Genomic DNA, 25358 nt, shown 5'->3' with positions numbered 1-25358 from the left:
CTTCTCCCTTTCCTTCATACACCTTTTTTCTCTTTTCTTCATTTCTTTCCTTTTTCTATTGCTTTCTCTTATACACCTTCCCCCTCTTCTTTCTTTTCCCCCCATTCTTTCTCTTCCTTTTTCTTCTCTTTATCTTTCTTCCCTCTTTCTTTGTCCCTTTTTACTTCCATTCCTTTTCCTTTTTCCTTTCTTTACTTTTCTCCCTCCCTCCCTTTCCCTCATACACAACCTAGCAGCAGCCAGTCTACTTCATTCTTTCTTTCCCAGGCCCCATCTACACTGCCATAAAAAACAGTTTGAAACAGCATTATATGGTCAGTCTAGACCAGGGGTCCCCAAACTAAGGCCCGGGGGCCGGATGCGGCCCTCCAAGGCCATTTACCTGGCCCCCGCCCTCAGTTTTATAATATAATATTTTATATCAATTTTAATAATATAATATATTGTATATACATATAATATTGATAATAATCTTATGTTATACAATATAATACTAATAGTAATACCATATAATAATATTAATTATATGTTATACATTCGATATTACATAATAGTATAGTGGTATAGTTCAATATAGTAATATATAATGCTTATATTGTGTTATGCTAATAATATAATATATTGTATGTACATACAGCTGCTCTGAGTCCCCTTCGAGGTGAGAAGGGTGGGATATAAATATAGTAAATAAATGCAGTAAATAAATAATTAATTTTAGACTTAGGCTCGGCCAAAATCTGACATGACTTGAAGGCACACACAACAACAATCCTAATTAACTTGACTATCTCATTGGCTAGTAGCAGGCCCACACTTTCCATTGAAATCCTAATAGGTTTATGTTGGTTAAAATTGTTTTCATTTTTAAATATTGTATTTGTATTGTTCTTTCGTTGTTGTTGTTGCACTACAAATAAGACATGTGCAGTATGCGTAGGAATTTGTTTGTATTTTTTTTCGGCCCCTCAACAGTTTGAAAGATTGTGGACCGGCCCTCTGCTGAAAAAGTTTGGGGACCCCTAGTCTAGACTCACAGAATGCAATACAGAGGCCACTTCATTATTCACAGACCATCTCCTTTGTTCCTTTTCTTTCCCTCAGCTCTGGGCCCAAAAGGTTTTTTTTTTTTTTAGTTCAACCCCTCAATTATATTAAGTTGGAAATGTGTGCTGAGTTTGGTCTGAATCCATCAAGCCATGTAAGGAGCCTTTATAGTACAAACCAACCACTTTGACTTTTAGACAGACAGACAGATGGACGTAACAGATCATGATGTTCATCCTGTGACAAAGTTAAAGCGCTTGTGGCTCTTTAGATAGTGCTGAACTTCAATATCCATCAGCTCCAGCTGTTACAGCTAGGGGTCATGAGTGATGAAACCCATTGTTCCGGCAACATCAAAGCCACATCCTTTTCACCTTGTCTGACAATGAAGCAATATTGTTTTTGTATCTTCTTTTATAGTAGTGATAATGAATATGTGATCCTCCAGGTGTGTATGGAATAATCTCTCAGCTTTCCTCACTGGCTGGGGCTGGTTAGGGTCAATGGGTCCTGCAGTCCAACAATGCTGTTAGGGCTGCACTTGGTGTACCCCTGCTTTACATGTCCCTTTTGTAAAATTGTCTGCAGTTCAGGTGACATTTGAACAGAAGGAATAATAGAAATATATATATTCATAACCTGTTAAGATTATGATACCAATACGGTTAAATATTGGTGCAGAGCAGTAAAAACACAGAAGACTGGGGGTTATGTGAGCAGAGGTAAAAAGAAAATAAACAAGACAAAATATCCAGCCTCCCTTTCAAAAGTCATGTGCATAAAATAAACATCAGAGACATCAAAATAAAATAGCAAAAATATGTTTACTCACAATCTTGTGTCAGCTCACCACAGCCGCTCCTGAATGAACACACGAGACTCTCTGTGGTATCACCAGGAACTTTTACTGTAGGAAACATGAACATCAGAAAAGCCAAGAATGGGAGGCTCCGGCCAACCCTCCTTTATATACCCTCCCCCTCATTTGAACAGTCTCTTCCCGCTCAGTAAAACCCCGCGCAAATTCCCCGCCAAGTCCATCAGCCGTTTCTCCTCCGAGTCCTGGGACGCAGGTGTCTTATCAATGTCAGTGACCCTGAAACTCAGAGCCACATCCAGGCTCTAGTAGCAGGGTTCTGACATGGCGTCCTCCTCCCCTTCGTCCTGGAAGGAAAAGATTAAACACAACTATTGTTCTCCGCTGTCCAGAGTTCCTTTATACTTTTTTAACAGGCTGCAATGGAATACCGGGTGTACCTTTCCTAGGTCCTTTGGTAGCCTCAGCTCATAGGTCACTTCGTTTATTCTTTTTGCTACCCTGAATGGCCCTATATAGCGTGGAGCCAATTTCTTGGATGGGAACCCCAATTTCAGGTTTTTTGTGCTCAGCCAAACCAGATCTCCTTCGCCCAATTTGTCCCCCTCTCGGCGCCTACGATCCGCAAAGAGCTTGTACTTCTTTTGTGTTTCCCGCAATGCCTCTACCACGGTTTGCCACCCTTGCTTGATTTTGGCCGGCCATTCCTCGTCGGTCTGGCCCTCCCCTTCCTTCCACTCGGGTAGCCTGGGGAAAGGTGCCACCTCCTGTCCGTATACTATTTCGAATGGGGCACGACCTGTGGCCGAATGTACGGCCCCGTTAAAAGCCATCTCAGCAAACGGAAGAAGGTCCGCCCAATCATCCTGTCTATAATTGGTGTACATCCTTAAGAATTGGCACAGTGTCTGTTGGGTACGTTCGACCCCCCCGTTGGTCGCGGGATGAAAGGCCGAGCTCAGGTTCCTTTCTGCTCCTAACAGCTGTAAGAATTTTCCCCAAAATTTTGCAGTAAATTGGACTCCCCGGTCACTAATTATCTTGTCGGGACACCCATGTAGGCGATATACATGCTTCACATACAAATCAGCAAGGTTTTCAGCTGAAGGGAGTTTTGGCAGAGCCACAAAGTGTGCCTGTTTTGAGAATAGGTCCAATATTGTCCAAATGTATCTATGGCCTCTGCTGGGGGGTAGTTCGCCTACAAAATCCATGGCCACGCATTCCCATGGCCTCATGGGCTCCACCACCTTCTGCAATAGCCCCTGGGGCTTCCCCGGTGGTGTTTTTCCCTCTGCACATAATTCACACTGCGTGACGTACCCCCTGGCGTCTTTCCTCATTCCGGGCCACCAGCATTGTTTGGCCAACAGTCTAATAGTCCTGGTGGGGCCTAGATGACCCGCACCCTTGTTATCATGGTACTTCCTTAACATTTCTCGTCTTAAACATTCAGGAATATACAATTTCTTATTTACAAACACCAAATCCCCACACAATTCTCCCTTTTCTTTGTTTGTTTGTAACCATTTGTCCATTCCATACGCTCGCTTCAACTCTTCCTCCCATATTTCTCCTCCCCCCGTGGAAATGGCAGTACGTTTGTTTTCTTTGGCCGCTTGTGCTCGAGTTAGTACTGCCAGGCCCCATTGCTTATCAAGAAAAATACTCCCTTCAGATTCCTGAATTCCTCCCCCGTGCTGAGGCATCCGAGAGAGAGCGTCAGCGAGTATATTATGTTTCCCCTGGAAGAATCTGAGTCTGAAATCAAAACGGCTGAAATATTGGGCCCATCTAATTTGCTTCGCTGATAGTTTTCGAGGGGATCTTAGATACTGTAAATTTCTATGGTCAGTCCACACCTCAAACGGTGTTCCACTTCCTTCCAGAAAGTGTCTCCAGCACTCTAGTGCTTTTAGAATCGCTAAGGCTTCTCTCTCCCAAATCGGCCAGTTTTTTTCTGTATCGCTAAACTTTTTTGACAGATAGCCACATGGCTTCAGGTTCCCCCCCTCGTCTTTCTGTAGCAGAACTGCCCCATATGCCCGGTCTGACGCATCGCAATGTAATACAAAGGCTTTAGACATATCAGGGTGCTGTAGGACAGGCTCCTCAGTAAAACGCTTTTTAAGGGCTTCGAAAGCTTCCTGGCATTCTATTGTCCAGGTCAGTTTGGCCCCTGGGGCCTTCACTTTGGCTGTTTCTCCCCTACCTTTAGTCTTTAACAAATCCGTTAATGGCAAAGTGAGGCGCGCAAAGTCCTTGATAAATGTTCTATAGAAGTTTGCGAACCCTAGGAAGGATTGCAGCTGCTTCCGTGTTTTGGGGGCTTCCCACCCCCTCACGTCTTCTACCTTCGCAGGGTCCATCGCCACTCCCTGGGAGGAAATCCTATACCCCAGAAAGTCTATCTGGTCTTTATTGAACTCGCACTTGGCAAGCTTCGCATACAGTTTTGCTTCTCTCAACTTTTGCAGGACTTCCCTGACTAGTTCTATGTGTTGCTCCTTAGTCCGAGATACTAACAATATGTCATCTAAAAAAACAAAGACTCCCTTGTACAACAATGGATGCAACACTTCGTTGATTAATTGCATGAACGCGGCGCCTCCGCCGCACAAACCGAAAGGGAGCACACGATAATTGAATAATCCGAATGCACAGGAGAAGGCCGTCTTCCATCTGTCCTCTGGTTTATCTGCAATTTATGGTACGCTTCAATTAAGTCCAATTTAGTGAATATCTGTCCCTCCGATAACTGGGCGATCAAGTCCTTCACTAAGGGTAGGGGGTATTTATTTACAGTACTGATTGCATTCAGGCCCCTGTAGTCAATGCAGAGCCTCAGCGTTTGGTCCTTTTTGCGCCTGAACAACACAGGCGCCCCTAGAGGGGAATTTGAAGGCTCTATGAAACCCCTCGCTAGGTTTTTATCAATGTATTTTCTCAGTTCCTCCTTTTCCCTAGCCGACATTGGGTATATTTTTGCCTTAGGAAGCTCTGCTCCTGGGACTAGCTCTATCTTCACTTCAACTCTCCGCTTCGGTGGGAAACTGTCTGCTTCCTTCTCATCAAATACGTCCACAAAATCCCGATACTCTGGGGGTAATTTATCTGCCAGTTCTGCTATCCTGATAGAGTCTTCCTCCCCCCTTTTCCCCGGCTCCCTCTCCACTTCCTGGCTCCCTCCTTCCAACTTCATCCTGAAGATCATGCTCTTATCCTCCCAGTTGATTTGCGGGTTGGCCTGCCCCAGCCATGGCATGCCTAGTATAACATTATAGCTGGCTATTTGTGATATCACAAATGACACCTTTCCTTCCCAACTCCCTATCTTACACTTTACATCTTCGGCACTGTACTTAGCTAATGATCCCGATGCTGTGGATCCGTCCAACTGCGAAAAAGCTATTGGGGATTCTAGGTTCGTTCTTTCGCATCCCAATCCCTCGGCTAATTCAGGGGAGATGATGTTCCTGGAACATCCACAATCCACAAATGCTTTGCAGGTTGCTTGTTTGCTGCCACTTTCCAGCTGAATGGGGACCACTATCATGGCTTTGTCCTGACTTACCAACCCCCCCGAGTGGTGCCTCATCGGTGGTTCTTCCTCGGCGCGTTTCCCTGCCACGGCTCTTGGTTTGGGCGGGCCTCCGCCTTCCCCTTTTCTCTGCCAGCACTCGGCAGCCCTGTGGCCCAAACGGCCGCACACGAAGCAGCCCCTCCTGCTGGTGCTCACGTTCCCTGTCGGCTCCGTTCTCCTCCCGGCTGGGGTTGATCCCTCCTTCCGGCTCCCCTCTTTCATCTGCGGCCGCTGCTGTAGCCCTCCTCGGTGCCTCCTCGCCTGGGCCAGCGATGTCTCGATGCGCCCCGCCAGCTGAATCCATCCGCGCAGTGTGTCAGGCTCATCACGATGCACCGCCCAGGAGAGGATCTCCCGCCTGAGCCCCTCTTTGAAGAGTTCTATCTTTGTCACTGCAGACCATTCCGGCACCTTTTCAGCGAGGCATTGGAACTCCTCCGCATACTCAGATACCGACCTCTGCCCCTGGGAGACGGTCTTCAACTCCTCCCTCGCCCGGATCTGCTCCAGTGGATCTCGGAAACGGGTCTCCAGGGCCCCCATAAAGCGTCGGAGTGACCCCAGACATGGGTCGCGCCGCGCGTGTAGTTGAACGTACCAGCTGGCCGCTCCCCTCTTCAACACTGCACCAATGGCCCGTACCCGGCTGGATTCCGTTCTAAAAGTGTGGGCATTGTCCTCCATATAGCCCCTCACCGTGGTCAGGAAAAAATCCAGTTCAGAGGACTCTCCCCCAAACTCGATCCTTAGTTCCTCTCGTCTCGGTAGGGGTCCCTGTGGTGGCAATCCCCAATTCTCCGCCCGTCGCAAGCCCCCTTGCGGGCCAGTGGGCCCCGCTGCTGCTTCCCTTTGTCCTGTGCCACGCCCGGCATTCGCCAGGGGCACCAGGGTCTCAGTTGGGAGCGTAGCCGGGATTCTCGGAGGCTTTTCCCCTTCGTCGTCAGGCTCGTTTGGATCTTGGGCCGGGCACCGGGCTCCTTTCGCATTTCCCTTCCCTTCGGTGCTGGGAGGTCTGCAAAGCCCTGGCTGCTTCCCATGCTCACGTCCCACATTGAGCTAGCCCGGAGTTCCCTTCCTCGCTCCGGCTCCGCCAAAACCGCCAGGCGCTCCATCGCCCTCGACATCACTGCCAGGGTGGTCTCCATCGCCGACATCCTCTCCTCCAGAAACACCATCTTTTGCGGGCCTGGGGAAGGTGAACCTTCCTCTCCTCCAGTGCTATCTCCCCGCACCACTCCGCGCCTCTGGGTTACCCCATTTGGCTGGGCATAAGCGGTGGATGACGCCAGGGCCGCCAGCTGGTGGAACTCAGCGTCCGTCTCGGGAGTGGCCCTTTCCGACCTTCCTCCTCCGGCGCCCAAGAGCTCTTCATCCTCCACTTGCATGTTACACCTCACCGCTACAGCGGGATGGTGTCCGTATTCTTGGCTTAGTGTCAGCTCACCACAGCCGCTCCTGAATGAACACACGAGACTCTCTGTGGTATCACCAGGAACTTTTACTGTAGGAAACATGAACATCAGAAAAGCCAAGAATGGGAGGCTCCGGCCAACCCTCCTTTATATACCCTCCCCCTCATTTGAACAGTCTCTTCCCGCTCAGTAAAACCCCGCGCAAATTCCCCGCCAAGTCCATCAGCCGTTTCTCCTCCGAGTCCTGGGACGCAGGTGTCTTATCAATGTCAGTGACCCTGAAACTCAGAGCCACATCCAGGCTCTAGTAGCAGGGTTCTGACAATCTTGTATGATGATGGTCATACAGGCAAAAACATCTTAGTTCCAAAAGAAAAAACAGTTCAGGAAACTACATATCTCTTAACAAACAGGAACATCAGCATGGCATGGCAGGAGCGAAGAGAGAAGAGACAGGAAGAGGCATCTGTACATCACTTCCTGTGTGTCCCCAGAAAGGATACTCCCATTTCCCATTTCATATGCAAAAACTCCTAAATGGTGTCATCAACTCTGGAATGCAGCTTGGCTCAGGTTACTAAGCAACGAACATAACTAACTACATAAACCATCCCACGGTGAAAATGCATGCATGATTGCTTAGATAACCCAACAAGGAAAAAACTTTCACAGATTGTAGATTCCTACAGTTGAATGTACTCTTCCGTGTGTTTTGGGATCTAGAAGGTCACCTGTAGCAGTGCAATGATGAGGACTGATGCCTATTGCAACCCAACAAGTATCTGGATGGACACATCTTTCTCACTCCTCTTTCTCAGGGCTTCATCTACACTGGGCAGGTTAGTTGGGACAAACATGCCCTGGAGTAGCCCTAGATCTGAATTGCTCATTCAGATGGCCAGGGAGCACATCTATTGAGGTGGCCCACATCTCATTGTATTTGTTTTCCTATTTACACAAAGGGAGCTAAAAACAAAGGAGTTGTTGATGGCTTGTGTTTTTAAACTGATATATAGTATAATCCAAATATAGTTTATCTAATACAGCTTTGGAATTTTTTTGTAACCACCTGAATTGAAGAAGAAACATCCATACTTGAAGCTTTCCAGACTTTAAAGTAGCAGTTAAGTTTACAACAGGAATGTTTTATAGAGAGACAGTACCATTAATCATCCAAAAAGTTGCTTACTGGATATCTCACTGGCCTAACAAACTGACATATAATAATTTCAGTACATTCCTATAAATCTCTCAAGGTATCCTGTAAATTCTTAACAGACAAGCAAATCAGTGTGTAATTGGAACTTTAAGTGGTAGACTACTACAGAAAAAGATTTAAGCCTATATTTAAACTTCAAAGGAGCAGTAAAATATCATATATCATTTGGATAAAATGACATGTAACTTAAATTTTTTTGGATCTGGAAGCAAAACCAGGCCAAAAATGGTGATGCCAGATGAATAATTCTTGGGAAGTAGTTCACAGCAAAGGGTCTTCTTCTGATGAACTACTTATCCCAAGAGAGGAGATGCACATAATCTTGAGATGTAAATAATCATATGAAATAACATAAAATAAATAATGAATAATTTATTAACATGAACATTACTAGCATGTAGAGATTAAATCCCATGTCCCCATAAGGAACATTCACATGAACCTATAGCCAGTATTAAAATATAGGGATGAGAAATGACCTATTTGCTCCACTAAAGGAGCAAATAATCAATGTGTATATTTGGATTTGTAGTTGGCCCACTGCAGTGAGAATAAAACAATTGGATTTCTTTACAGCTGGTAATAATGTGTGTTTTCTACCAGAAATAAAGAGAAATTTGAAGCATGTCCAAGTTTTTCTGCTGTGGAGCTACCTATTTCTGCCAGTGTTTTAGGAATGGAAATTCCAATAGTTGTTCGGAGTTTGAGCAACACAGACCTGCAGTTCAGAATGTCTGCTTTGGAGAAAGATGTAAGGAGAAAGACAACACAATTACCGTGTTTCCCCGAAAATAAGACAGTGTCTTTATATTAATTTTTGCTCCCAAATATGCTCTAGGTCATATTTTCAGGGGATGTCTTATTTTTCCATGAAGAAGAATTCACATTGTTGAACAAAAAAATGAACCTTTATTATATACTGTACAGTAGTTGTCATCATAAACCAGCATAACCAGACAAACTCTGAATCCTATCAAGAATTTCTTGTTACTATCAATATTTCCATGTACAACACTTTATGGTACGTACATTTACCGATCCTGCATGCTCTGGTGTTCTGTTCGGCGGGCATGCTTCCAAACAAAAACTTTGGTAGGTCTTACTTTTGGGGGAGGCTTTATATTTAGCAATTCAGCAAAACCTCTACTAGGTCTTATTTTCTGGGGATGTCTTATTTTAGGGGAAACAGGGTACCTATACTGCTTGTCAGGGAGAAAGTGTCTGTTGCTTTCTGTCCTATTCAAACAAGAATATAGGAGGCTGGGACTTGATGGTGAGAGATTACCCTGGGTTTTGGTCATGTAAAGTTATTCAGCCAAGAAAATAAATGGGCATTTTAATAAATTACCACTATTGATGATGTAGTACAAGGAAACTGTAAAAAAAGAAGCAAGACTCTTCCATTACTCCTCTTCCCAACCTTTTACATGAGAACTCCCCAAAATAATCTACATAGTAGGTCCTTGGTATCTGCTGGAATCTGCTTCCAGGACTCTGTGGATACCAAAAATTATAAATGCTCAAGTGCTGTTGTATACAATGGCATAGTAAAATGGTGTCCTTAATATAAAATGGCAAAATCAAAATTTGCTTTTTAGGGGAAAGATGGATGATTGATTCTGTGGGTGCAGAATCTGTAGATATGGAGGACCCTGTATTACCCTTACAATTTTTTTCCATGAAATTAGTTGATCCCAATATCTAGGAAGTTAAAAGTCCATGGTTTCTTAGAGCAATGGTTTTCATTGTCCTCCATTTAAGTAATACTGATTTTTTCTAAACCATTTCTTTCTGGATGGTGCAGTTGGAGACTTCCTAATTGGCAGTTTCAATTAGAACAGAGCAATCAAATCAACTGTGGGATTGTAATGACAGTGTTCCCTCACTTATCACAGAGGTTATGTTCCAGGATCACCCGCAATAAATGAAAATCCACGAAGTAGAGACGCTATATTTATTTTAATATTTATACATTATTTTAGTAGTTATACACTATTTTAAATCTTTATCAACCAATTGGGTGTTGACAAATCGCTTCCTTCTCCTCCCATTGCCACTTGGGCTCCTTTTCTCTCCCTTCAGCTTCTCCTTCCTCCCTTCCTTAGGCTGTAAATTGTAATTTTTTATGATTCATAATAGTCTTTTAGAGTTTATTGAAAAACCGTGAAACAGCGAATCTGCGAAAAGTGAACCGCGAAGTAGTTAGGGAACACTGTATTATTAATATTTATAGCCTACTTTTTCTCTCCACTAGGAGACTCAAAGCAGCTATTTTAAGTCAAGACTTATATAAATGCCATTGATTCAATAGTTGTACTTTAGTGAGACTAGTAACAGTTTCCCTCTTGAGAGTGTTCTGTATGATTTTGAACAGAATGATCACTAGTGTGTGTACTACCAATAAACAAAGAAGAGGGAACATTGGTGAGAACATTATTCATTGTGGGAACATTATTCATAGATGCATCGCCCACAGGTTGTAAAATCAGTGCAGCAATATAAATCACCTCTTGCTGTTGAAAGGACTATAAAGGAGGACTATGTAATACAAATAAAATGGTGACACAGTTTTGTATTTGGATCTCATTTTAAATACCTTGGGAGTTTTATGTTCTATAAAAGCAACTGACATTTAAATGTCTCCATTAGATCCATGAGTCTGCATTAAGAGCAAAGAACAGAAGGCAAGTGGAAAAAAGGAAGATGCCTCAGAGACAGATTCGCTCAGCAGATGTCGAGAAAACCTGGAGAATGAAATCTTCTGGAGCGGATAACCCCTGGATGACTGAATACATGAGGTGCTATTCAGCACGAACTCGGTGATTCAAACTTGGCTGGACCCATCTTTTTTAAAATTCAAGAAACAAGAGTTGGAAGACAACTAGGACACTGCAGCAAAATGCCAGATTACATACAGGGTTTCTGCAAATGTTTTTTAATAGGTAGTTTGAGACCCTAGTTTGTGTTTTGGCTACTTACCTCAACGGCGGAGGGGAGAATTGGCTCCAGCCTGAGAGTTGCTGCCTGGCACTAGAGATCCTCTACTACTTTTTTTCCCCCAAAAAGAAGAGTGATGTTTTCTGAAAACCTTCAAGTGGCAAGCCATAGAAGGTTGTACAAGGAACCCCCTTTTTAAAATCAAAGAATTCAGAAAGGAATTTTGATAGGTTTTTATCCCACTCTCTATGTTAAACATGTCAGCTCCAATCTGTGGAAAATTGTAAGACAAGCCGAGTTAGACTTCATTGCAATTTTCTCAGGATTGGCAGCCAGGAGCCTTTTCAAATCAGGATGCTGTGATTATTTAAGGAGGTATGTAGTGTCCACTGACTTCTAAAATAATTTTAATTAAACTTGCAGTGATTTGCATCAAGCCTATATAACTAGTAAGCCTAATGCCCTCTTTTTTTTTATATATATAAATGGGGAATATATGGCCCTCTTGATGTTGTTGGACTGGAACCTAGATTAGCTCTATCAGGAATAGTCAATAGTAAGTAATGAGTGCAACATCCAGAGGGCCACATATTCCCTTTCCATGGATTTCACTGGTGAACTTTAATGAGCCTATTATTTCCTTTCATGCATTTGCTTGGCGGATCACAAGCTGTGGAGACATATGCCAGCTTTTGCACAACTATCTGGAGCTATTAGGATTAATAGAATCATGGAATCAGTCATTTTAGAACTACGAAAAAATCTCCCGAACCTAAACTTACAGTGACATGTTTAGTTTACATTCCAATTCTGGATTTTGTGGCCATCTGGAATCAGATTTTGGTGCAATAGATTAATGATGTGCTCTGATTGTTTTTAAAACTGTATTTATTTGCTGTTGTGTACCAAATGACATAGACAATCATGAACTAATAGTGGAGATCTGTTCAGTAATGTGGTAAGTATCATGGACTTGATTACCAAACTGGTATGTCATTCTTTTTCTTTCTTTTGGGCGGAGGTGGTGATGTAACATTTCATCTAGGTGGACTGAAATGTTTTGTAAACAGTTTTGTTAGGTAAGCTTCTGCAATAGTGAAATTTTAGTTGTACTGTTAGTACTCTGAATTGGGACTCTTCTAACTGTCTGATTAAACTAGTGTGCATTCCACAAGATATATTCAGTACTCAGGTTGACTGCAGATTTTCCTGTACTTTTAAAATGTGTAACATACCCCTTTTTTCTGAATAAGTGTGTGTAAATGTAAGGATGAAGCCATTGGTAATCATGATAACAGTGACAGCTTGGAGCTTATGCCACATATTACGAGACTCCATGTCATGTTTAATTTCATGCTCTAAATAGGTAAGTCTTCAAGGGGCTTAAAACAACTTTTTTTTGGCTATAGTTGTTTCCTGAAATCTCATGATCTGGTGGCTTCAGTAATAAGAAACGTAATGGGGCAGTTTAGTTTTATTATTCATGCTTCAAATGTATTTCATTTAAAAATAAAACAATGTTATGTAGGATTAAGTTCTGATTTGCCAGAAACTTGGTTTCTTTGCTAGTTTTTGGCATGTGACTTCGGTACTTATTTCAGCTTTCTGCTCTCCTTCAAACCTTGGAGGCATTTCCTTGGGTTTTTTGTTGGAATTGTAGTTCCTTGTTTTGTTTGATTATTCCAGTATTTCTTACCTTCAATTTACAAAATGATTAACATTTACATCGCTTTATCATGAGGGTACATCAATCCATCTGATGTTCAGGCATGAGTTCTGTTGCTTGTGTAGCAAAGGGCGGTGTTTTCAAAAGATGACAAAAGATCTGTCTTGAGTCAGGTTTTCTCCCATACAGAGGAAATACTTCTGACCTAATGTAATTTAAAATAAGGATACTATCATGAAATAGAGATTGTTTTGTAGTCATCCTCAAACCTTACCACATCTTCAGGAAATTTGTATTATGTTTGTGCCTCTTCTGTTTTCACTAAATTTAGATCAGTACATCCTTCAGCTATAAAATGCATGAAACACTCATAGGTATCAAGGACATTGTCAATTCCAGTGCAGTTAAAAAGAGCTCACTTTCTTTTCCAACCTGACCTATATTTTGTAATATAAATATATGATGTGAAACTGTAAGATAATATTATGCAATACCAAAACATGCTTCTCTGTGTTTGTATTGCCACATGTTCTTCACAGCACAAGTCAATAACCTTTAGCAGCTATCATATGTGAAAGCTCTCATTTCTCTTTCCTAAATACTGCAGTTATAGGGCAATAGTGCCTGCTGATTGTGGTTTATACAGAGATTTTTGTTTCTTGACTTTGTGTGTGTTTTTTAAAAACTTTAGAGATGTTTCTAACTTATCACCCTATTGGCAGCTATATCTTCTGTGGGTAATTACACAGCTGTAGTGCATCAGAAGATTTTAAAAGAGCATCTCTTAAATGTACTGTAGTATTTTAAATTTGACTAGCAGGGTGGTAAAGCAACATCACCAGGCCATTTGTTCCTTGCCTCCTATGGGTGGCACATACATTACAGAATTAACCTGGTTGACAAAAATGTTTCTGATTCAAACAATTGAATTCATTTACATCCTGGTGGTTTCTGCCCCTTTTAGCTATCATGCCTCTGCAGGGGCACTTGTCTTATTTCTTGAGAAATGACTGATCTTAAGCAATAGGAAAATTGACTTGAATCTACTGAGATGTACTCAAATCTATATACCAGACTGGCAAAAAGGGTGTGCCTATAGCCTTTATTAGCTACTTAGTTACATCTGCAATGTATCCTGACACAACTCTGCCTGTCCACCTTAAGACCTAGAAGATGGATCAGGCAAAGGAGGTCCATCCAACTTCCAGTTAGGAGAAGGAGGTTTTCCATTTCTCTCTCATCAGGGAATGTAGCCCTGAAAAGAATTTGCAACAAGATTCTCTTCCTCCTTGCATTTGGATTGGAAGCTGAATGGACCTTCTTTTCCCACTCCCTCCTGCTAGCTCTCAAGGTGGGTTGAGGTTATGTAGGTTTAGAGTAATACTGTACCATCTTATTGAAAACAGACCAGTTACAAATCTATAAATCTAGATTACAAACTATAGTATTGCACACCAGCCATCATCTCAGTGCTTCCACATGTAAATGAAATAAGCATTTTTGATCTGGCATATGCTACGCTAAGGTACATCATGTAAATGCTTACTCAGAAATATGTTAATAGAGTACATGTTTATGTCTACATCTCAAAAATACATCAGGTTGTGGTTTAGGATTAGCTTAGAGAAGCGCCATTTGAACAAATTAAATTGAAAATTTTCTAACAAAAAAAATATTGACTACATTTGATAAGCTAAACAAAGAACTTAAACTGGATTTAAGTTGGAATCCATTTTTATAGGAATTCACGTGAGAAGCAGTAAACTAAGGGGGATATAGAATATGAGATTTTAAAAGAGAAAAAGCAAGAAAATTGGTTTGCTGGGGGTGGATAAGACATTTTGGTTTTCAAAAATTAACATACCCCTTTCCTTTTTTTCTCAAGCTCAGAAGACTGACATGGGGTATGTGTGAAAAACAGGTGGCATGTTTCAGCTTCAGGTTGGTAAGACCTTTAGTCTTGCATTTAATGTAATTCTATAAGGCAATATAATAAACTTATTAGTTACCATTTCCCTTTTCAATCAATGTAAATGTAATTTGGGTTAGATTGTCACCATATTAGCTATTAACTATCAGCATACCAACCTTTTTTAACTTATTTGTCCATGAATTAGTTGGACTGATATATTGGTGTGCTATTTTGAAAAAGCAAACAAATAAAGCTAAACCCAAAGAATAGTGGGGTAGTGACCAGACCAAACTGGATAAAATCTTTCACGTGTGCCTATTTTAGGCTCAAGTCCTTACTAGCAAGTGGAGATACGTGGCATTGTAAAGCCATATATTCAGTTAGTCTCTGCTCCTTTATGTAATCCCTATAAAGAAAAGGGTTAGGGAAGGTCAGAGATAAAGGGAAGCTGCCTCACTTCACTGTCAGGAGCACTGAAATCACTTTAGAGAAAAGCTTGGAAAAATGAAGCTTGAAGCAATATGTGACTTAGAATGTGTTTTTAAATAGCATTTGTTTTTTTATATGTTTTGTGTTCTTTCGATTTAATTGTACTGGCCATGACTTTATATATGTGAATAAAATTGATTTGAAAACAAATTCTTCACAAGTCTCAGATATCTAATTGGGATGTACTGTGTTGTGTGTATGTCTCATGATTCTCAGCTAGCTGAAGACATTACTGAATTGCCACATTGAAGGAAATGATGCAGAACACCTCAGAAACTAATGTTGAATTGTTGCCAGATGGAAATCAAAAATATCTACTTAGTGCTCCTTTTCAGTGGCAATTGCATCCCCCGCTATCAGGCTGACATTGCATGGTTTCTATTTCAGGATGGTGGCAACTAATTTACCTATGATAAAATTCTGTAACATAAAGGCGGTCTTACAGCTAAGAAGTTAATACTGGGAAGCTTCTTAGCTAATATTGCAAACCAGTTAGAAACTACTAATTCAAAATAGTATTGGGAGAGTATGGTGGTTTTCTTGAGAATTTTCAAAATGGAACGATTGATTAGGAATTATAATTCTCCAGGCTAAATTGGATCAAATTTTGTTTAGGGCACTGGAATGTCTCAACCGCCTGTCAATAAAATAAAACTGAAATACTAAGTAGAAAAAATACCGCAACCCATGTCATTGATATAAACCACCAAAGCTTTGTGAAAAATGTTTTTGTTAGAATACGGTACTTTTTTTCAACCATTCAGCGATGTATAACATCCCTAGTGAAATTAGAGCAGCCCCCACCCTCCTGACCTTCAGGAAGAAAGTAAAAATGTGGTTGTGGGACCAATCTTTTGGATAATAAGTTTTAGTGCAATAAGAGAATTCAGAATAGCGAAATGACAAATGGAATGGCCCTGGATCATTATTTTGGATGATGTGATTTTAATAATTGGTTTTAAATTGTGTTTTAATATCTTGGGATTTAATGTATATCTTAATTTTATTATATGTTTGTCTATGGCATTAAATTGCTGCCCATCTATAAGGCTGCTCTAAGTCCCCTTTGGGGTGAGAAGAGCAGGATATAAATACTGTTAATAATAATAATAATAATAATAATAATAATAATAATAATAATAATAATAATAATATACAGATCCCTTTCTGTCAGTCACTATCAGCTGTTAGTTTATACATAAAAGTGGAAATCACTACATTTCCTTAGAATTTCATTTGTCACTTCAACTCCTGTTTATAGAAATTCTATTGGATTTTATTAATCTATTTTTGTTCTTGTTGAACAAGATAATTTCTCTCAAGGGAAAACTTTGCCACTCACTACTCCCCGCTTGATTCCAGGAGTGAATCTACCCGGCATAGTTATAATAGTTTGATATTATAATGGCCCTAGCTATTTGGATCCTGGAATTTAGAGGGACCTAGCATTCCTTTCTACAGATTGCTAGTCCACTTTGCTGTGCAGTTAGCAGAGTATAGTAGTGCATTAGGAGGAACCATGAGATATCACACTTAAGGAACTAGGCCAGCAGTTGAAGTTTAAAAAGCTTTATTCAAAAGAACTACATAACTATTAGGAAAGGAAACAATACAGGTTCTGTCCAGAAACAGAAAATTCCAGGAAGGGGGCTGGAAACTTGAGTACGGTGAGTTGCCCTGAAGATCGGGGCAAGACAGATGGAGAGAGAGGGTGAGTCAGGGATGGGCTTCCCTACCAACTTTCTAAACCCTATCTACTGCTCTATCCATTTCCCACCAGAAGTGCTGCTTTCTAATGTAGAGCATAGTTGAATTCCTCTTAATATCTAACTTAACTACAAATCCTGTGATTCTACAGGATGGAAAATTTAAAATGGTATTAAGTGTTTATAAGTGTATAGTCAAGACACAGTCCGGGTCATTTGTAAATAATTTTAAAAGCAGTTTTTTCAGTGGAACAATGAAGACGAAAAAAAATCACAATATTTACCAACCTATACTCAGCAATATAATATTACTTTTGGTGAGTCTGTATAGGTGCAATACCCATTTGTATGGACACCAAAATAATGCTTGATATATTTTTTTCAGAAAAGTGGTTTGATGAATACAAGATGTTCTATTATGTTTAGGCATCAACTGAAAGCCCAGATCTAATTGCATCTAAGATATATATATATATATATATATATATATATATATATATATATATAGATTGCTTAGGCAGTGGCACTCAATTATCAACAGTTATATCAAGGCCCGAGAACTTTCCTATAATAATGTACTGTACAGACAAGCGATGAAGTTGTCTATATGTTCAGAACAGTAAAAAATAGTTTCCAATTTATTATGTAATTTTATGATTATTATGTAAAGGGAAGACATACATACTTATGAGATCATATACGACTTTAGATACACAGACAACGAAGTTAGTAGCATAAGCTTTCATACCAATCTACTTAGATGTATAATTAAGGTAGGAAACTGAAGTAAGCATATACTGGCATTTAAAGTGATTACCACATAATCTGCCAATGTTTCAACAAAATTTCAAGACTTCTGAGTTAACATGCATCAATGCCAATGAAAATTGCAACCTTAAGGCAATGTGGAAGAGATATGAATTCAGAATGGGTAAACATCACACACCAATATAGTCCAAATTAATCTACCTTGAATATATATTGTTGTGCAATTCAGCAAACCAAATTCTAACAGCAGGTTTATATTCTGATTTTTATTCTGTTATTTTATAAAGGAGATTTTCAACACAGTGGAAGGAGTTAGGCTAGAGATTGCAGATTAAAAACTAGTTGATGAGTAACTTGTTGATGCTTCTTTTTTAAAATGGCAGATCAAAGCAAATAATATTGCCCCAAGGCTTTATTACCTATGATTAAAATACTGTTCATGAGTCATATTTTCATAACTCAATGATCTTTACTTTGAAGTGACCATATCAAAGAGGTCTTAGAGGTCTATTTGCTTTTGTTTACCAAAGTGTGCTACAGTACTAAAAAGCACTCAATAACCATCCTTTTTTGCATTTCTTATAGAAGTGAGATAACTTCTCAATTTTTTTACAGAAGAGAATTTGCTCATCTTCATATTGAGAGACAAAATGTATTCTAAACAGATACAGGATTAATCAGTAAGACAATGAAAATCTACTACCATACTGAAATAACCTAAATGGGACTATAGCTTTTGTAAAACATTCACTACCAGGAAAACCTTCAACATCCTCAAAGTGAAAGGCTTAAATTATAGCATCCACACACTCAGAAGTCGTGTTTATATTCATTACAGTCAAAAGTTCTAAATTACTTTAGTTCAGCAACATACAATGTAAGTGTTTGTCCATTTACTGTGTGTGACAAATACAGTGGGGAAAAAAGTATTTAGTCAGATAGATACCAATTGTACAAGTTCTCCCACTTAAAAAGATGAGAGAGGCCTGTAATTGACATCATAGGTAGACCTCAACTATGAGAGACAACATGAGAAAACACATCCAGAAAATCACATTGTCTGATTTTTCACGAATTTATTTGCAAATTATGGTGAAAAATAAGTATTTGGTCACCTACAAACAAGCAAGATTTCTGGGTCTCACAGACCTATAACTTCTTCTTTAAGAGACTCCTCTGTCCTCAATTACCTGTAGTAATGGCACCTATTTGAACTTGTTATAAGTATAGAAGACACCTGTTCACAACCTCAAGCAGTCACACTCCAAACTCCACTATGGTGAAGACCAAAGAGCTGTCGAAAGACACCAGAAACAAAATTGTAGCCCTGCACTAGACTGGGAAGACTGAATCTGCAATAGGCAAGCAGCTTGGTGTGAAGAAATCAACTGTGGGAGCAATAATTAGAAAATGGAAGAGATACAAGATAATCTCCCTTGATCTGGGGCTTCACGTAAGATATCACCCTATGGGGTCAAAATGATCACAAGAACGGTGAGCAAAAATCCCAGAACCACATGGGGGATTTGGTGAATGATCTGCAGAGAGCTGGGACCAATGTAACAAGGGCTACCATGAATAACACACTACGCTGCCAGAGACTCAGATCCTGCAATGCCAGACGTGTCCCCCTGCTTAAGCCAGTACATGTCTGGGCCCGACTGAAGTTTACTAGAGAGCATTTGGATGATCCAGAAGAGTATTGGGAGAATGTCATATGGCCAGAAGAAACCATATGAACTGTTTGGCAGAAACACAACTCGTGGCGTTTGGAGGAGAAAGAATGCTGAGTTGCATCCAAAGAACACTATACCTACTGTGAAGCATGGGGGTGGCAACATCATGCTTTGGGGCTGTTTCTCTGCAAAGGGATCAGGGCGACTGATCCGTATACATGAAAGAAAGAATGGGACCCATGTATCGTGAGATTCTGAGTGCAAACCTCCTTCTATCAGCAAGGGCACTGAAGATGAAACGTGGCTGGGTCTTTCAGAATGACAGTGATCCCAAGCACACTGCCAGGGCAACGAAGGAGTGGCTTCGTAAGAAGCATTTCAAGGTCCTGGAGTGGCCTAGCCAGTCTCCAGATGTCAACCCTATGGAAACTGTTGGAGAGAGTTGAAAGTCCATGTTGCCCAGCGACAGCCCCAAAACATCACTGCTCTTGAGATCTGCATGGAGGAATGGGCCAACATACCAGTAACAGTGTGTGCCAACCTTGTGAGGATTTACAGAAAACGTTTGACCTCTGTAATTGCCAATAAAGAATATATAACAAAGTATTGAGATGGACTTTTGTTATGGACCAAATACTTATTTTCCACCATAATTTGCAAATAAATTCATGAAAAATCAGACAATGTGATTTTCTGGATGTGTTTTCTCATGTTGTTTCTCATAGTTGAGGTCTACCAATGATGTCAATTACAGGCCTCTCTCATCTTTTTAAGTGGGAGAACTTGTACAATTGGTATCTGACTAAATACTTTTTCCTCACTGTAGTTTTTTCAGTTTTAGGTTCAGAGGGACTGTCTTACACAGAAGTGTGGTTTGAAAGAGTGACAGCTTTCATTCAGAAAATATGAATGTATGCATTACACAGAGGAGATGCTGTTTTTGAAAGGATCACTGTAGGAAAAGGCTGATCAATCAGTAAATAAGCCACCATCCAAACTCTCCATAGATCTGCTGTATGGCTGAAAAGAAACGTACATATAGTACATTTACAGAAAACCTTTTATTTCATTACTTTCAATAACATTCCTTGGGTGACATTAGGCAGCATAATAAAAACTTTACAGTAAAGAAACCATGCTTTTTAAGGGTGTTAATGAATTCCAATACTATGCAAATACACTTTTTATTTTTATAAATAGTTAAAACCTAAAAAACAAATACATACTGTCTTGTGACTCAATAATTCTGCTTTTGCTACGGGTATTGAACAAAGACAGCTGTTTAGCACACTTGAATTGCACCCAAACTGACAGTGCATGTAGGAACAGTATGCTGGACTGCAGCTGCTGTTTTACAAGCCCTGAGGATGGAATTATATCCTGCAAGGGAAGCACAGAGGTCCCAATCCCATGTTTCCCCTACAAAAAATGAAATGGAGGCATTTTCAGGAAATGTTTCATTTCCGGCTTTCTTCAACTAGCTCCCAAGCCAAGCTCTACAAAGTCTAATTTTTTTTAGGGAAACAAATGGGTCAGGCACAAACAATCTTCATACCAAAATTCCCCATGCAGGTTCTTTCCATCCTTGCATATACATGAATTTCAGAGAATATGTAAGAATTGTGTGCAGATATAATAAGCAGGTTTTCCCGTCCTTATAGTACAATTCTATGTTTCGGGATCTACAGTTCTTCAGATATTTTGGCTTTTAACTATCAAAAGTCCCAACAAACATAGCCAATACCCAGGGATTCTAGGAGTCAGGATCCCACAAGCCCCCAAACAAGACTGGAGGACCAAAGGTTGAAAACCACTGCTACATACATTGATACAGGATTAATGCTCTGGTGATCAAGATGGCATTACATCCAGATACGCCATATGGAACTGTAATCTTAGATCAGAATTGTGTTGGTCCACTATGGAAGCAGCTGTCCTTTTTCCAGGGCTATACACAGATTGTGAAGAAAGCCAGTCAAATCTGTTGGTTCCTAAGAGTCCATTTTTCCAATGCCTCTTCTCCTTTGCAGAGTCCACATTCACAGCATTCTCTCTCCTGCTGCCACTATCTAGTTTAATACACCAAAAGTATTTTGGCCATTGCATGTCAGGTTTGGAAAAAATCATAGTTTTTAAAATGTCTTTTCTTTTAATACCAGTTAAGATGTTCTTTTGGGTCAAAATTACACAATTAGTGAGCAGCCATTTCTTAATAGTGGGGGAGGAAGACTAATAAGAGATACTTTTGTACTAAAGTAAAGGAGGGGAAAAGCAGAGGAAACGGGACTCTCTCAGAAGTAATGCACATAACCAAATCCTATCTATATAGGCATTAAGGCAAGATGTCCTGAGTTCTCCAGCCCAACAGAGTACTAGAAAAAGAAAAGCAGGCTAGTTTCTGTGCAGTAGCATTTGAAATCTATGTTGATCTGCTTTCACTACCCCTCATTTGCTTGGCATTGCATGGCTTTAGCTTCTTAGTACACACCATGTTTTAAGACTAAGTGAGAACATACTCTTCACCCTGCATCATCTCTCATAGGAAGTAATATTGTAGCAGAAGGTGAGAAGAATATGTTACAGAACAAAAGTAAAAGTACCCACATGGTCTAGGACATTTATGGACAAACTTCAGCCCTCCAAGTGTTCTGGACTTCAATGCCCACAAAATTCCTAAACAGTCTACTGGGCTGTTAGGAATTGTGGGTGTTGAAGTCCAGAACACCTGGAGGGCTGAAGTTTGCTCATGCTTGGTCTAGGACAACTGCACTATGGTATCCTTTTTTAAAAATACTAAGCTACTACAGTAGAGTCTCACTCATCCAACATAAACGGGCCGGCAGAATGTTGGATAAGTGAATATGTTGGATAATAAGGAGGGATTAAGGAAAAGCCTATTAAACATCAAAATAAGTTATGATTTTACAAATTAAGCACCAAAACATCATGTTATACAACGAATTTGACAGAAAAGTAGTTCAATACGCAGTAATGCTATGTAGTAATTACTGTATTTATGAATTTAGCACCAAAATATCACGATGTATTGAAAACATTGACTACAAAAACGTGTTGGATAATCCAGAACGTTGGATAAGCGAGTGTTGGATAAGTGAGACTCTACTGTAATTTCTTCTAAATTAAGAGTAGCATGACACCACCTTTTTAATTTCCTTCAGTTTAAAGACAGTTATATGAAATTTATAAGTATTAAAAACTGAGGAATGGGAGGAGTAAATGGAGCTTTTCCACTTATACTGAAAACACTATTTAGGAGCAGAGTCTTAGACGAATGCGTGCCCTCCAAGCTTCTTTGGAATTGTTTTTGATATGAATAGATGCAGCAATAGAAAGTACACTATAAAAATGTCACACATAGAATATTCCCTGAAATCAATTCCTATTTATCACAAAATATCTATGCTGTATACCTTATACATCCATGCAGTGTACCAAATACACAACAATAGAGATAGCATGCTAGCCACTAATAATTTAATTGCTTTCCTTTAAACTGGAATCCCCAATCCAGTATTCATTAATTACAACACTGTAGTGCATTCCATATTAATTTTGCAATGAATTTTCCACTTACAATGAAGGCTTTCATTGATCTCAGACCAATCAAATGCACATTTTCTCTTCTAATGAACAATCTGTTTGCAGCTTATTCAATCAGTTCATTCCAATCATGTTAATGTTAAACTTTCAACACTGTGAAAGATAAAAATGACTTCTCTCTTAATGTGTAATTGCCGAAATACAACCAGAAAACATTAAGCTTGAAGAATGTTCTGCTCCTTTATAACAGCACAGGTAACCATGAATCTTCCTACTCTAGGTGTCTCTCTACCAGTGAACAGTAAGTAATTTGGGCATACTGTAATTCTGTCTCAACTACAGATCTCTTATCTAAGAGATGAGACTGGTGCAGCTTTTGTCTTCAAAGATGCCAAATTCCACTCTGGTACAACACAACTTTGGCATCTGGTTGGCTTTTTTTATGTAACTTAATTTGGCATATGACTGCTAGAACTTTTATGGAAGTTCTGCTCTCTGTAGTATATTTGGTTATTTTTGTATTTTCAGACGATTATTGTGTCTTCAGATTAATTGATTGCTATTAAACTGCCCCGGTGGCAAAGTGTGTTAAAGCACTGAGCTGCTGAACTTGCAGACCAAAAGGTTCCAGGTTCAAACCCTGGGAGTGGCCACTGTTAGCTCCAGCTTCTGCCAACCTAGCAGTTTGAAAACATGCCAATGTGAGTAGATCAATAGGTACCATTCCAGCGGGAAGGTAACAGCGCTCCATGCAGTCATGTCCGTTGTCTACGGACAACGCTGGCTCTTCGGCTTAGAAATGGAGATGAGCACCAACCCCCAGAGTCAGACATGACTGGACTTAACATCAGGGGAAACCTTTACCTTATTAAACTGCCATTAATGACATTATTTGGTTAAGAAACAGCACTGTTAAAGAAATAATGACCAACTCATTCATTGCCTTCCCTGAATCTCTTCCTTTTTAATTCTAAAGGGAAGGAAACAACCTTAGAAATAGAGATGGACAATAATTTTGTTTGGAAAAACAAATTCTAATCAAATTCACAGTTCCCATTTTGGATAACTATATACTTAGTGATTGATAAACGTATCCTAGCTAGGGATTATCTTCTCTACCTTAGCCCTGGGCTGATGAAATTCTTAGTTGACAGTCATACAAAACTTCATACTCCTTCTAAATAGAACCAGCCAAAAACCTGTATCAATACAGGAATTTAAACATACAAGATGTTTTCAACTTAAGATCAAGGCACCAAAGCAGCAGCTCAATAATCAGAAGTACCACTCCCAGCTCTGAGATCCCATATGCAGGTACCATGTTTCCCTATATTATGACCATCAGTTGACTCACACTACAAATGGTCACCTTCAGAATTTTTAAGATGACAGAAATACATGTAAGAGATCATTTTATTCCACACATATAACTACTTTACCAAAAACAAGACTTCATATTTCCAGGTAGGTCTATATGATTCATAATTATCTTATTAGACATAATGGAAGCAGAGAGTGGCTTTCCTTTCACAGTGGCATGGAAAGAGTGTGCCAGTTTGAGTCCATTTCCTAGACAAATAGCTGTCATTTAAAGAACAGTTTTTCTAGATTACAGAGTATGGAAAGTTGAATACACTTTTTAACTCAGTAGAATGAGAAACTGTCCTCTTCAATGCATGTGAGCTAGTTTTCATAAGTTGCTTCTTTTTACAGAGAAGTATATAACCTGAAAAGAGTCTTATATATAGAAGTTTTAATTTAAAAAAAAAATCATAATAGTGATTGACAATTTCAAATACAGCTACAGAACAGCAAAACAAGAATGCATTACCTTTTACCCAAAGCGCACTGTCTGAGATACAATCTAGAATGTAGAAAATAAAAATTTTCCAAGGCAATATCCGACAGCAGTAAGCTCTCAGAGTTCACAACTGTATTTTGTAGCCTATGCTTGACAAAATGACTGAAATATGTTTAAGGACAGCTATGTTTCAATTTTAAAAAACTATCTTTTCAAGATAAATTTGACCTAACCGTTTTCAAAACATAAATCATGTAAGCACCTTGTAAAATGTGGCAAATACAACACTGACAATCAATGCCAGTAGCTTTCAATGTCAACTCATAAATAGAAGCCATTGTACAAAAAAAACCAAAAAACATGATAGTGCCTATCAAAGTTAAAATTTTAGTTTAAAAAAAAAAACAAACAAACAACTGTTAGTGCAATATTATGTCAGTATATCATGCTTTGGAAATTTAATGGTGACATTTTATATACACAGAATACAGAAATAACAAAAAGATGTAACAGAAAACGTTTACATACAGGCATTTCAGTATTGTCCACTGAATTATCAGATTTTCTTTTCTGCAGTCTTCTTACATCAAGTGCACACTTCTGGAAACCATTCCACAGTACTTTTTTATTTTTAAAAAATACCATACGTAGTCTGCTTGGTTGAATCAAAAAGAAGTTCTAAAATTGTAGAGCCTTGAAGCCATGGCAGTTGTTTAATGAAACATCATTTGCAAAGACAGCTGGGAGAAAAAATAATATGCAGCATT

The 25358-nt window shown here is 39.8% G+C and overlaps 2 protein-coding genes across 5 annotated transcripts in view; one reads left to right on the top strand and one right to left on the bottom strand.

The window, feature by feature from the left end:
• ccsap (centriole, cilia and spindle associated protein) overlaps window positions 1-15229 on the top strand; it is a 29784-nt gene extending 14555 nt beyond the window's left edge. For both annotated transcript variants that reach the window (XM_062975627.1, XM_008124362.3), the window contains exon 3: window positions 10725-15229. In XM_062975627.1, the coding sequence (XP_062831697.1) occupies window positions 10725-10898 (174 nt within the window). In that variant the 3' untranslated portion in view covers window positions 10899-15229. The remainder of the gene's footprint in view (window positions 1-10724) is intronic.
• Window positions 11493-25358, bottom strand: part of rab4a (RAB4A, member RAS oncogene family) — a 30217-nt gene continuing 16351 nt past the window's right edge. The window contains exons 8-9 of one of the 3 annotated variants that reach the window (XR_010004429.1): window positions 25120-25331; window positions 11493-12883 (exon numbers count right to left, since the gene is read on the bottom strand). The gene's annotated coding sequence lies outside the window, so the exon portion shown is untranslated. Of the gene's footprint in view, window positions 25332-25358 lie in introns of all 3 variants that reach the window. The other 2 variants (XM_062975638.1, XM_062975633.1) reach the window with 2 other exon arrangements.

The sequence above is a fragment of the Anolis carolinensis genome, chromosome 1 (assembly GCF_035594765.1).
Source record: "Anolis carolinensis isolate JA03-04 chromosome 1, rAnoCar3.1.pri, whole genome shotgun sequence".
Taxonomy (NCBI): Eukaryota; Metazoa; Chordata; class Lepidosauria; order Squamata; family Dactyloidae; genus Anolis; species Anolis carolinensis.
Note: the sequence above shows the minus strand (reverse complement) of the source record. Positions and strands in the feature narration are given on the sequence as shown.